Source organism: Hypomesus transpacificus, chromosome 1 (assembly GCF_021917145.1).
Source record: "Hypomesus transpacificus isolate Combined female chromosome 1, fHypTra1, whole genome shotgun sequence".
Taxonomy (NCBI): domain Eukaryota; kingdom Metazoa; phylum Chordata; class Actinopteri; order Osmeriformes; family Osmeridae; genus Hypomesus; species Hypomesus transpacificus.
The window spans coordinates 7,530,687-7,544,365 of record NC_061060.1 but is presented as its reverse complement, the minus strand read 5'-3'; the positions used below and the strand labels follow the sequence as shown (position 1 = coordinate 7,544,365).

The 13,679-nt window shown below is 46.2% G+C and overlaps 2 protein-coding genes across 2 annotated transcripts; one reads left to right on the top strand and one right to left on the bottom strand.

Moving 5' to 3' along the window:
- Window positions 1–574: 574 nt before the first annotated feature.
- gpx3 (glutathione peroxidase 3) lies at window positions 575–3,272 on the bottom strand. The gene is made up of 5 exons (XM_047043425.1): window positions 3,084–3,272; window positions 2,277–2,427; window positions 1,992–2,109; window positions 1,474–1,573; window positions 575–1,238 (listed from the first exon to the last, which is right to left on the bottom strand). Exons 1-5 carry the CDS (start codon window positions 3,165–3,167, stop codon window positions 1,017–1,019), a joined length of 675 nt encoding a protein of 224 aa, XP_046899381.1. The 5' UTR covers window positions 3,168–3,272; the 3' UTR covers window positions 575–1,016.
- A 1,177-nt stretch (window positions 3,273–4,449) lies between these two features.
- dctn4 (dynactin 4) lies at window positions 4,450–9,892 on the top strand. The gene is given in 15 exon segments (XM_047023692.1): window positions 4,450–4,614; window positions 5,269–5,339; window positions 5,467–5,645; window positions 5,772–5,815; window positions 5,977–6,084; window positions 6,716–6,736; window positions 7,327–7,347; window positions 7,349–7,401; window positions 7,653–7,765; window positions 7,868–7,977; window positions 8,078–8,151; window positions 8,295–8,349; window positions 8,435–8,542; window positions 8,655–8,752; window positions 8,942–9,892. Coding segments are annotated over 15 exon segments (1,410 nt in total). The 5' UTR covers window positions 4,450–4,479; the 3' UTR covers window positions 9,162–9,892.
- Window positions 9,893–13,679: the final 3,787 nt, after the last annotated feature.

The window sequence follows — 13,679 nt, the reverse complement described above, 5'->3', positions numbered from 1 at the left end:
TAGTACACCAGTAGTTTTCTTCTTCTTCAGGACATTCCAAATGGTTGTACTGGCTATGGCCAATGTTTCTGCAATGGCTCTGATTGATTTTCCATCTTCTCTAAGACTCACAATTGCTTGTTTTTCACCCAAAGACAGCGCTCCGGTTTTCATGTTGTTTTCACCTCTGAATACAGTCTGCATAGACAAAACCTATCTTACCCAATCTGAACCTGAGTGTAGACATTCAGTGGTATTTATTGATTGAATAATGTATGTAATAGGACACACCTGGGCAACAAAACACACCTGTCAGTCACATGTTCCAATACTTTTGCTCACGTGACAAATGGGTGGGTTCGAACAAAAAGGTGATATTTTCTAATTTGTGCATCAGATCCTGATGTAAATACCTGGAAATAAAAGCTGAAACGTTGATCTCTGGTTTCACATTCATCGTTTGATGTCAAGCCCAAATGTTTTCAGTCTACAGCAAAAATAAAGGAATTGGCCTCACTGTTCCAATACTTTTGGAGGGCACTGTACATCACAACACGTGACATGCTGTGTTACTGAAAAGAAACATTACAATTTGTTTGCGATTTCATGATTTATTAAGTGTAATAAGCATATACTGAGTAACAGGTAACAGGAGTGTGTCGGTAGAACATGGCATGGCTTTGGGATCCCACAGAGAGCCTGAATGCACTAACAAGCTCACCTGGATCCTAAACTCGGGCAAGGCACCACAGAAGAACTGTTTTCAAGCCCCACCGTCATACAACATGCAGCCTACTAGACCTACATCTGTTACCTGCCACCTGCAGTGATATGACAAGAAGAAGAAGCAGCTGCTAGACTCACTTTGTTGTGCTACACAACAAACATACAGTATAGTTTTAAGGTTGTATCCTAGTCTAGGAAGGTAAAAAATAAATGGTTTTGACAAAGATCAAAGTATAGTGCCCACATCACATTGGGGGAGGGAGGTGTATCCACTTCACACATTCCCAGGTCGTATTCTGGTCCTGTATCCTTTAGTTGAAGTTCTGCTGTGAAAGGAGTTGGCGGAGGTATTTGAAGATGTCAGTCCGGACTTCGGACACATTTACCCTGGGATACCATCTCATCACAGGCTTCCCGTCTGGGCCCACTAGGAACTTCTCAAAGTTCCACTTGATGTCGCTTATCTTCAGAGTTTCCCAGAAGAGCCGGTTGGTTGGGTTCCCGAAGCTGTCCCCTACTGGAGGGCAGGACGCCTGGAATGCAGGAAACACATGGAGATAAGACTGTACATATCAGTTTCCAACTCTCTTCCTGATTGCCTCTCTGCATTCCTGCAGATTACTGCTCTGGAAGTGACGGTTAATATTCATTGTGACTTGCTTCACCTGGCATTCAAGCTTGTTCAATTACTATTTCAAAAAGAATACAATCTTTACACAAAGACAAAAGTGGTCCACACAGACTGCCTGGTGTGTGTAAATAGGTCACCTTTAGGAAAGTGTAGACGCACTGTTCATCTTCACCGTTCACATCGCCTCTCTCCAACAACAGGAAGTTTGGAACAAATCCATTGCCCGGTCTAACATGCCTGGAATGCAAGGACAGGTCAGATTATCATTGGATGTGCCTCTGGGTACTCTGGCCCCAGCCTAACAGCTGACCTAGATAGACCATGCAAAATCACAAGGACAGGAGCAACCTAGTAACTGTGGCGGGCGCTGCCATGGGACAGTGTGTAGCCTATAAAGTGTGTGGACTACGGGAAGGTTGAAAGAGAGAGCTGATATTGTAGGAAATTGGTGACAGGCCTCTTGGAAACCGATCCCTCTGCAGGGGGTTGTTTTCCCTAATTAAATGAAGATCTGTTGATGGATGGAGAATTTTCCATTCCTGCTCTCTCCTATAACCAGTAATACAAAACTCTGATGATATCCACTTCATTAGTGTGTCTTGAGTGGCTTGACGCCATATTACAAGTGGTGAATATTAACCGTAAAAATACTCACTCTAAAGTTGGCAAAATTTCATGGTTTTTCCCTGGTTCTTGTAAGCCAAACTGATTGCAGGGAAAGCCTAGGATGGTGAAGCCATAATCCTTCAGTTCCTGGTGTAGTGCATTCAACTCTGGTCCCATCAAACGGCCATCAAACAAACAAATAAATAAAGCAAATCAGACATAAGTACAAACAAACTATTACAACTTGACTAAATAAGTCATATAGGGTTTACTTACAGTAGATTCAATGCAATGGGTGTCTACTTTTAATCAATCACACCCAGGTCAATCTTACCCAAGTACTGGAAGGTTAGCCCTCAGTAACTGGCCACGTTGACAAAGAGGACAGTTTTCCCTTTGTACTCGCTGAAGGACACGGTATGCGTCCCGTTCAAGGTGTTTGCTTTGTAGTTGTAGATGGTTCCATCAATGGATGGGTCACAGACCTGGTGAGCATAGGTCCAAACAGATTGTTATTTTTTCTCTGGCCGTCAGCCAATCGCTCTGCAGTGTAGTATTGTATGTTTCTTAATTACATAATACTGTATCTGTTATGAAAATAGAGGCAAATTACCTCACAGGTTAAATCAATGGCCAAACGTACAGTCAACACATTGATTTGCTCTTCGCAGTTCCACTGTGCTAGTGTGCGTGCAGACCTGATCTATGTGTAACGTCAAATTCGTTTTTATTTGTATTCTCAATGACATTCCTCCAGATTCATTTACTGTAAAAGGATTTATGTGAAATGTTGTACAACCATGCCTTACGCAATGGTTTGTTGAAGTAGTGGGAGTTCTACATTAGGTGTGCAAATATTTATTTTTACCTAAAGTCACCAACCCAAACATCACGCAAAACTAAGGGTGTAGTTCAAAGGTAGCTGAAAGAAAACACATAAGTAATCCTACATTTCCAAATAATCCCAGAAGAATCCCAGTCGAATCGCTTAAAGAACTCGAGACAGTGCATTCCATGAGGGCTCCATAGAATCGAACCATAACTTGTTTTTATTATTTCCCTTCAAATGAACATTTCATTAGCGATTCAAAATATGTATACGTTTAGGCAAATATATATAAAATAGTCGCATGTTCATTACCTCTTTTAACGATTCGCCAAAACAAGGTTGTAACAAACCCACCAGAACCAGCGGTAGGATCCACGAGCCGTCCTTACGCCCCATATTCAATGTTATTTAAGATTTGCCTGCCTCTGTGCATCAGTAACTGACCAACTCCACTGGCGCACGGATGACTGACACGCAACGATAAAACACTGACGCACACGTTATTCACAACCAATGGAAACCCATGAGTTGCCCACTCCAGATACCTTAATCTTCTCATAACAACACGAACATCTGTAATGTTAAGGATGACATTGAGATGACACTATTTCCTATCTGGAAATTCTTTAAGAACACTTAACAAGTTTTGTTGAAACGTGCGTAATGAAAAAGTGCCCTACTCACCAAAGCAGCAGGGTCAATAATGGTTCACCAATACAAATAAATTAGAGTAGCCTACAATAACAGAGTAATCTGGTTGGCTTGATTGTGTCTGATTTAGGTTGATTTTACGATTTGCGTGAGGGTTTTAGGTCATCATACTGATTTCTGACTTTAAGAGAAAACCATTCTGTAGATGTGCCAAACACAAACCCTATAGAGTATACCCGATTAGAAGTTGAAGCATTTGCTATTATTTAGGTTGGCAAGCGGAATCAAAAATGATGTGTGATAACCATGAGAGAGAGAGACAGAGAGAGAGAGAGAGAGAGAGAGAGAGAGAGAGAGAGAGAGAGAGAGAGAGAGAGAGAGAAAGAGAGAGAGAGACGACGGTGGAAAGCTAGTCAAAAATAAATTTCCACTTAAAGAGACAACCGCTGTGCCTCTGGATTTCAGCAGTTGCCATGGTGAGCTGAGTCACCGGTGGGATCGAGTGCTCGGTGCAAACAACAGCTGTCTGCGTTATGACCCTGGCAATTAAGACTGGTTCTTCTCTGTAGACATATTTCTGGCAGGTTATAACGTAGTTAATGGCATCCCCATCACTACAGTGCTATTTAGTTATACAAACCAATCAAATGTTTCTTTGACAGTTGCTTGAGCCACCGTATGAAACACAGATGTCTACACGTAATGTTTTGGGGCTATGTTGTTGTTATTATCAGTGACCTATGCACTTTGTAAAGCTCTCTCTTGGAAGTCGCTTTGGTTAAAAGCGTCTGCTAAATGAATAAATGTAAATGTCTCATATGCCTATTTTTCAAGCTTTTGGTTGAATAGTGTTTTTAACAACAGACGGGCATCGATGCGTTCCGGCCTAAAGTATAGGTCCAGACAGCCAGAAACAGTGCTTGTGTGACCATGGGAAAGTCAATGGCACTTCAGTTCCATTGCGCACCACTTGGGGGTGGTGTTGAAGAGACAGAGTTGCAGTAGAAAACAGTGTGATGACGTTATTGACATCGGGACGTGGGTGGATCAGTTAGAGATGGCGTCCCTTCTGCAGCCAGACAGGGTCCTTTACCTCGTTCGTGGAGAAAAAAAGATTCGATCTCCGTTGTCTCAACTGTATTTCTGCCGTTATTGCAGTGAATTGCGTTCCCTGGAATGTGTGTCTCACGAGGTAAGAAGAATTAGTCCCAGACATTATACATCCGTTGTAACTAGCTGGTTAGCATCTTTTAGAAGCCACCTAATGTTAGCTAGCCAAGTTTAGCAATGGAATCAAGCTAGCCAAAGCTAGCTCTAGCTGTCTGAATTGCTGAAACTATGGGGGGGAGGGGGGATCTGTCAACAAGCGCAGGTATGCCTTCTTGCCACACCACTTGTCAATCGAGTCATATTCAACAAACCTGTAATCCGTCATTTTCGCGACCTTACTTCCATCCAAAATCCGTGTTTATAGTAACTGAGAGACGTGACGGTTTGGCTAGCGCTAGGCTAGCTGTTCCATCTGATGTGAAAACGCACGTAAATATTGAACATAAGCCCTAAATGTGGTCAGTATTCTCTTCCCCGAGCCTCAATTAAGGCCTTATTTGATTATATTCGTACATTTACGTCAAAAATCTCGCCAACGTTCGCTGATGCGTTCAATTGGCATCAAGATTTAGCCAGCTACTTGCTAAGATTTAACCACCACACCCAGTCAGTAAAGTGTACATAGTTGTTGTTATCCAGGGGGGCAGATCTCTCACGCTTGCAAACCATGTCTCTACACGGGCAACACTTATTCAATATCAATTCATTCGGATAACTTGCCATCTCTATTGCTTAGGTCGACTCCCATTACTGTCCAAGCTGCCTGGAGAATATGCCTTCGGCAGAGGCGAAGCTGAAAAAGAACAGGTGATATTAACATGCATGAACTTGGACCTCACTTCCTACCAGCTGGACCGGATCTTCCCAGTATGACTATTACAGCACTATATTAAACTAGGCCTTGTAACCACTTCTCATATAACTGCCCTGCCAGGTGTGCCAACTGCTTCGACTGCCCATGTTGCATGCACACCCTGTCCACTCGAGCCACCAACATCCCTGCCCCTCTGCCCGATGACCCCACCAAGACGGCCATGAAGAAGGCTTATTACCTGGCCTGTGGCTTCTGCCGCTGGACCTCCAGGGATGTGGGCATGGCTGACAAGTCTGTGGGTGAGGACATGTTCGTTCCTCTGACATCCAGCGAACATGTGCTTAATGCTCATGTGATTCCATGCGCTTGGAAGCAATGGCCCAATACTGTTGTGGGACTGATCTTTCTCGCTCTCTGTGTTACAGCCAGCGGTGGTTGGCAGGAGCCAGAGAACACGCACTCTCAGCGGGTACGTCCCCCTACAGGGGTCTGTCTTCTGGGCGGATCACAAGTTTGCCTCTGTTCTAACACTTCTGTGGACACCATGACACCTTTTTAGCTTACACGATAACAACACTGCACAAGCATACCAGTCAACCTCATTTTGGGTCGGATCATATGTTTCTACAGATCAATAAGCTGATAGAGTATTACCAGCAGTTGGCCCAACGAGAGAAGCTGGAGAGAGACAGGAAGAAGCTGGCTAGAAGACGACCGTTCATGCCTCTGGCCTTCTCGGTATACACTGCTCTCCTCTGTGGCCCACACTCACTGCAACCATTATGACACTTTCCTCTACTATGGGAAGATTCTGTTTGTTTGTCATGCCACATTGTCCTTTTACTAGTCCACGACAATGAGTTCCTTTCTCTTGGAACTTAGGAGATATGTGTGCTGTGCTCGTTGTTCTCAAAGCTGTCTGCAAATGGAAAAGTCCCTAAAGAACGCCTTTTTCGTTCAAATCTTGATTTCTCTTTGAAGCTTGGTAACCGTAAGGGTGGCTGATTCTGAAGTTGGCTGAACGCCTCTTTAATAACCTTGGTCTAGTCAGACAGAAACAGTGGCAATAGGGATTGGAATGCATGTACATCCCTTTACGGTGCCGGTGAGGAGTGTGTTGGTTTCAGAGGCGGGGTCGGTGGAGAGCTCAAGGCGTTCCTGTTCAGCTGCCTTCAACAGAGCCCGCATCCTGCTCTGGCGCCCCTCTGCTGCTGTCGCATGTCACTGGTGTCCACTCTAATGTTTTGCTGAATTGCTTTGGGTTCACCTGACTCTTGTCTTCTCTCTTTTCCTTTGCTTATGCACGCTAATATTTTGGTTTGAACCCCCTGCTTCTCCCCCTCCTCCCCCCCCCCCCCCTCCCCCCCAGCAACACACTATTCATGTGGTGGTGAGTTGTATTTTTCACAACTTTGGTAGACAAACACTGTGTTATAGAAGTCTGTCTCCCTCTTTCTAACTATGACTTTCTTTATCTCTCTCTCTCTCTCTCTCTCTCCCTCTTTTTCTTCTGCCTTACGCTCATCAGTTCACTGTGTCTAATCTTTTACTCAGTGACCTCCTAGATCACATGAATGTCTCCTAAGATAAATGAGATTAATTCACAATGGGACCCTTTGTGCTGCCTAGCAAGGAAAAAGACCCATTGTTTGGCAATATGGCACACATTAAGTGTAGTTAATACCTGTTTGGCCTTGAAACTTATATTAAACATTTGTCTAAAGGCACCTATCTCTTCCTTGACCCAGCATAAAGGTTCACATTTGTATTCCCCTTATAGACTGATTCTTCTATTTCCTGTTATGTTTTTCTGTTCAGTGTTTGAGAATATTTTCATCCAGTTGAATGTCTCTCAGTAATTCAATATACGTTTTGCCCTACTTAATTAACTGCAAAGAGAAAACGTGACCAGTAAAGTGTTACACTGCACTCTGATCCGTGAGTCTGTCAGATGACCTTCCGTGCTTTGCTGTCTTAAAGGAGAAGTACGGCCTTGGTACCCCGGCTGCAGAGGCAGAGGCCTGGAGCTCCCATCTCCAGTCTGGCTGGCCTCTCGTAAGTCCAGCAGCCTCCCCCTCTCTCACCCGCTCACCCCCCACCCTCTCTGGTGCTCACACATCCAAGCTCTCTGGCCAAAATGGGTGCAACTCAACAATTCGGTCAGGGTCACCATACATTGAATTGATTGAGCTGACTTTCATCATGCGACGAAAGTAAAGCTGGGAAAAAAACTTCACCACTTCAATTGATTGAACTTTGATTGAAGTGGGAGGAAATGCTTATTCGGTGTCCGTGTGTGTCCCCAGCCTGAAGGAGGGTGAGGACCAGAAGGAGATCACCATTGAGCCGGCCCAGGCCCTGGAGGATGTAGAGCCTCTACCTGAGGACTGTTACACCAGACCCATCAACCTACCTGAAGGTACCACGCTCTCCCCTCCTGACCCTCACTCACTCCTCCAAACACTCACTCCAGTCATTCACTCCTTCAAACACTCACTTACTCCTTACCCCCCCCCTCCAGTAACCACCCTCCGCCAGCGGCTGCTCCAGCCAGACTTCCAGCCGGCGGGGGCCTCCCAGCTGCACCCCAAACACAAGCACCTCCTCATCAAGCGCTCGCTGCGCTGCAGGGTCAGTACCACACCTAGTTAACCCCCAGGGGGAGGGTCCAAGCCACTCTCGGCATGTCTCGACAACATTTCCTCATGACGTTTGCTTTGTCGTCCCGTAGAAATGTGAGCACAATCTGAGCAAGCCAGAGTTTAACCCCACCTCAATCAAGTTCAAAATCCAGTTAGTGGCTGTGTAAGTACTGTGCATGAGAGCACTCCCTGTGCAGTGTGGCTGCATTCTGCTGGACAGGTGGTGGTTATTACCTGTCGGCACACCTGGTCTGGTGATTCACACTCTTCCCCCCCCCCCCCCCCCCCCCCCCCCCCCTCCTGCAGGAGTTACATCCCTGAAGTGAGGATAATGTCCATTCCGAACCTGCGCCACATGAAGGTAAGCGTTCTTAAGGTGATTTGATTCCTTTTGTAAGTCCTTAGTCTACCTCAGTGTTTGAATCCCATTGCGTGTGTGCGCACAGGAGAGCCAGGTGCTGCTGACCCTGACCAACCCAGTAGAGAACATCACCCACGTCACTCTGGTGGGCTGTGAGGAAGGGGACCAAGATGACATCAACACCACCGCTAAGGTAACCTAGCAACGCCTCGCAACCCTGCGCCCTCCGTCCCATAGTTGCGGTGCATCGCAAGGGTTTTTCGTTCTGAGTTGGATGTGGTGTTGAGGCTGCGCTGTGGTTGTAGGTGTGTGTGCCCACCAAGGAGCTGCTGCTAGCAGGGAAGGATGCCGCTGCAGAGTATGATGAGCTGGCTGAGCCCCAGGACTTCCAGGATGACCCTGAGTAAGACACACTCTCACACACACACGCACAGCTCTGAGCGTTGGTCTTAGCTCTCCCCTAAACTCACCCATACGCACTGCCCACGCATAGCCTCTTGTGCCCAGTCAGACCACACGCGTGTCTGCGATTCATGCGTGTTAGAAGCGCAGTCCGGTGCTCCCTGACCTCCGTCTCGTCCTCGTTCCTCAGCGTGGTGGCCTTCAGGAAGTCCAACAAGATCGGCTTCTTCATCAAGGTGGTCCCTCAGCGGGAGGGCGACGCCGACGTCACCGTCTCCTTCAAGATCCGCCACGACTTCCGCAACCTGGCGGCCCCCGTCAGGCCTAGCGAGGAGGGGGGCGAGGCCCCCACCGAGGCCATCTGGCTCACACACCACGTGGAGCTGAGCCTGGGCCCGCTGGTTCCCTGAGAGGACGCGCACGCACGCTGACACACACACACACACACACGGTTCATCAGAAAACCTTACTGTAGACGCGGAGTATCTCTGTTGATCGCTCTTATTGGGGAAACGTACACTACATGCGCCAAACGCACACATACGCAGACATACATGGGACACGCTTCATATCTTTCTCTTGCGGTCTGTGATAGACAGCCTTGCACTTCGCTGGTTGTCCAATCAGAACTCCTCTGCTTCGCTCTTAGGCCTCATGCTCGTCATCGTCATCAGACTAACGAGAGTATTTATCTGCATGCTACAGCTATCTCTAGACTCACACGCTGCAGGTATATAGCCCAGTCAGTTTGGTTGCCTATTGTAATACTGTTATACACTCAAGGTTGGCCTACTGGTCCACGTCGGGATGTTTAGTTTAGTTTGTTATTTTGCTGTCGTCTTCAGGTGTTTTATTGGCATCGAGTGGAGTGTAAAGGAGCTCTGTATGTACATGATGAAGTTTGTGCAGCACTTTGATGTATAATGATAGTCGGCCATCAGTTTGAACTCACACGACCATGTTAAGTCCATGTTAAATGTTTCATCAGCCTATTTAAAAATGTTGATCAGCCTCCAAGTCGCTGTCTCCATTTTGGTTTTCAAAGGATCAACTCTGGAACACACTCCTTGGTTTGTAGTAGGACAGAGCCTTACGATGTGGCTAACCTGTATTGGCTAATAAAATGATGTGATCAAAATCGCCAGACCTTTGATTTCTCCTTTTTGATATTGACCTTAAATGTCTTAAGACTTAGTTTCTGTTCATCCGAGTGCAGGTGAAGGCAAACCGCTAGGTGGCAGTATGTTATCACAAAGTGTTGTGTAGTTGTGCACGGTGTATTGGTGAGAGGGCAGTGTTGAGCTGTTTTCTAAAATGGGAGAACGATTCTGTGAATCTGAAAAGACAGCGACACAAAATATGCTTGACAAAATGATCTAGGGTCTACAGTATTGACTTCACTGTACTGGCGTTGTCAATTGATCTGTTTGATTACTTGTGTTTGATTGGTTGTTATTTAAGTGAGTAAATGAACATTCCATATTATGTTGTACAATTATATATAACTAGGATTCAGGGTCATTACCAAACAAAATGAGAAAATTACATTACACATTACAAGTAAGTTAACTTCCAGACCTGCCAACAACGCAGCATGCTATAAATAGTGACCTAATGACTGCTTTCTCCCTCCATCTGGAAGTGAAATGGTCTGTAAACCAATTTCAGGGGCCAGAAAAGTGAGCTTAAATGTGGGTGGCGGTCCGGTCCAGCCTGGTCTGGTTCCTCTCTGAGCCCAGGTTCACTACTCTGCAGACGTGAGAGCTAACCCACACTGCTCAGCTCCCAGAGGTGGTTCACTACAGAACCACGGTGACGTCACACTAAGGTAGACCCAGGCACACCAGAGGTTGTGGATGGAACAGAAAAGAGAATAGAATTATATGAAATAATACTGGTCTGTGAGTCTAAGCAGACAGATGGAAGACATACTGTCGGCCTGATTGAATTAAATGTAATACTGTAAAATGAAAGGAAAGCTGTACTTTATCTGAGCAGCAATACTGTAGCCTGCGGTGCATAATGCACCATAACTGGCCTCAGTAATGCTGGAGGCTGCTGTAGAAACACTCTCATGGGCAGGGTAATAAAGTTGGCGTTTTCTTTTATCTCAAGCAGATATAAACAGCTCAGAGAGAGGGGCCTGTGTGAACCTCGTAAATCATCTCTGGATGAGGTCAGCCAGAACACATGCAGGGGAGAGGGAGCCCCTGCCGGAGACCAGACACACACACACTACCTTCAGACTAGAGACCAGACACACACACTACCTTCAGACTAGAGACCAGACACACACACTACCTTCAGACTAGAGACCAGACACACACACTACCTTCAGACTAGAGACCAGACACACACACTACCTTCAGACCAGAGACCAGACACACACACTACCTTCAGACTAGAGACCAGACACACACACTACCTTCAGACTAGAGACCAGACACACACACTACCTTCAGACCAAAGACCAGACACACACACTACCTTCAGACTAGAGACCAGACACACACACTACCTTCAGACTAGAGACCAGACACACACACTACCTTCAGACCAGAGACCAGACACACACACTACCTTCAGACCAGAGACCAGACACACACACACTACCTTCAGACCAGAGACCAGACACACACACTACCTTCAGACTAGAGACCAGACACACACACTACCTTCAGACTAGAGACCAGACACACACACTACCTTCAGACTAGAGACCAGACACACACACTACCTTCAGACTAGAGACCAGACACACACACTACCTTCAGACTAGAGACCAGACACACACACTACCTTCAGACTAGAGACCAGACACACACACTACCTTCAGACTACAGACCAGACACACACACTACCTTCAGACTAGAGACCAGACACACACACTACCTTCAGACCAGAGACCAGACACACACACTACCTTCAGACCAGAGACCAGACACACACACTACCTTCAGACTAGAGACCAGACACACACACACTACCTTCAGACTAGAGACCAGACACACACACTACCTTCAGACTAGAGACCAGACACACACACTACCTTCAGACTAGAGACCAGACACACACTACCTTCAGACTAGAGACCAGACACACACACTACCTTCAGACTAGAGACCAGACACACACACTACCTTCAGACTAGAGACCAGACACACACACTACCTTCAGACTAGAGACCAGACACACACACACTACCTTCAGACTAGAGACCAGACACACACACTACCTTCAGACTAGAGACCAGACACACACACTACCTTCAGACTAGAGACCAGACACACACACACTACCTTCAACCAGAGACCAGACACACACACTACCTTCAGACTAGAGATCAGACACACACACATTACCTTCAGACCAAAGACCAGACACACACACTACCTTCAGACTAGAGACCAGACACACACACACTACCTTCAACCAGAGACCAGACACACACACTACCTTCAGACCAGAGACTAGACACACACACACTACCTTCACACTAGAGACCAGACACACACACACTACCTTCAGACTAGAGACCAGACACACACACTACCTTCAGACTAGAGACCAGACACACACACACTACCTTCAGACTAGAGACCAGACACACACACTACCTTCAGACTAGAGACCAGACACACACACACTACCTTCAACCAGAGACCAGACACACACACTACCTTCAGACTAGAGACCCGACACACACACACACACACTACCTTCAGACTAGAGACCAGACACACACACTACCTTCAGACTAGAGACCAGACACACACACACTACCTTCAGACTAGAGACCAGACACACACACTACCTTCAGACTAGAGACCAGACACACACACACTACCTTCAACCAGAGACCAGACACACACACTACCTTCAGACTAGAGATCAGACACACACACTACCTTCAGACCAAAGACCAGACACACACACTACCTTCAGACTAGAGACCAGACACACACACAATACCTTCAACCAGAGACCAGACACACACACTACCTTCAGACCAGAGACTAGACACACACACACTACCTTCAGACTAGAGATCAGACACACACACTACCTTCAGACCAGAGACCAGACACACACACACTACCTTCACACCAGAGACCAGACACACACACTACCTTTAGACTAGAGACCAGACACACACACTACCTTCAGACTAGAGACCAGACACACACACACACCAACCATGTGAGCATTGACAAGGTTTTACTGATACTTATTTGTGCTGTGACAAATTGACACCAGCTTCTGCTTGAGCCTTAATCATTGACCTGTGAAGGCTCCAACGGTTTCAAGAGCATATTCAGGAAAACCAACACGTTGCTGGGATAGTTTGTTTCCTTTATAAACAAAACACCAAAGTAGACTTTTCTCAGTGCTTTGTGAACACTGTAAACATACGAGTTTGAAAAGCTGAATCATTTACAGGGACAGTAATCGGTTTCAATGCAATTCATTGTAGCAGCTCTAAGTATCAAGTGTTGAAACAGTTACTCACTGGAAAGAACCTGATTGTACAAGAGGTCAATAACCATTGGCCAGCAATGACATCACAGCCCTGGTGTTCATCAACCGATCGATATGTGACTGTGGCTGTTTGTATGCTTCTCCCATGATAGATGGCCTTTAGCCTACTGTACCCATCTACCTACACCACAGATGCCTGGAATACATGTTTGGAAACAACGATTCCCAGTTTGACTGAGTGAAATTCCACACATTTTCTTTTTGTCAGATCACAGGGGTGTACAAATGATTTTCACCATAATGTATTCCCTCCCAACTCCTGGTCCTCTTCCTTCTCCTCCCTCTCTCTCTGTGTCCCTCCTCCTCTCCCCATCTCCGTTCCTCTGAAAGCACACATATTTATATTTCGAAAGACGGCTCAGTCAGCCATGAGCAGATGAAACATTCCT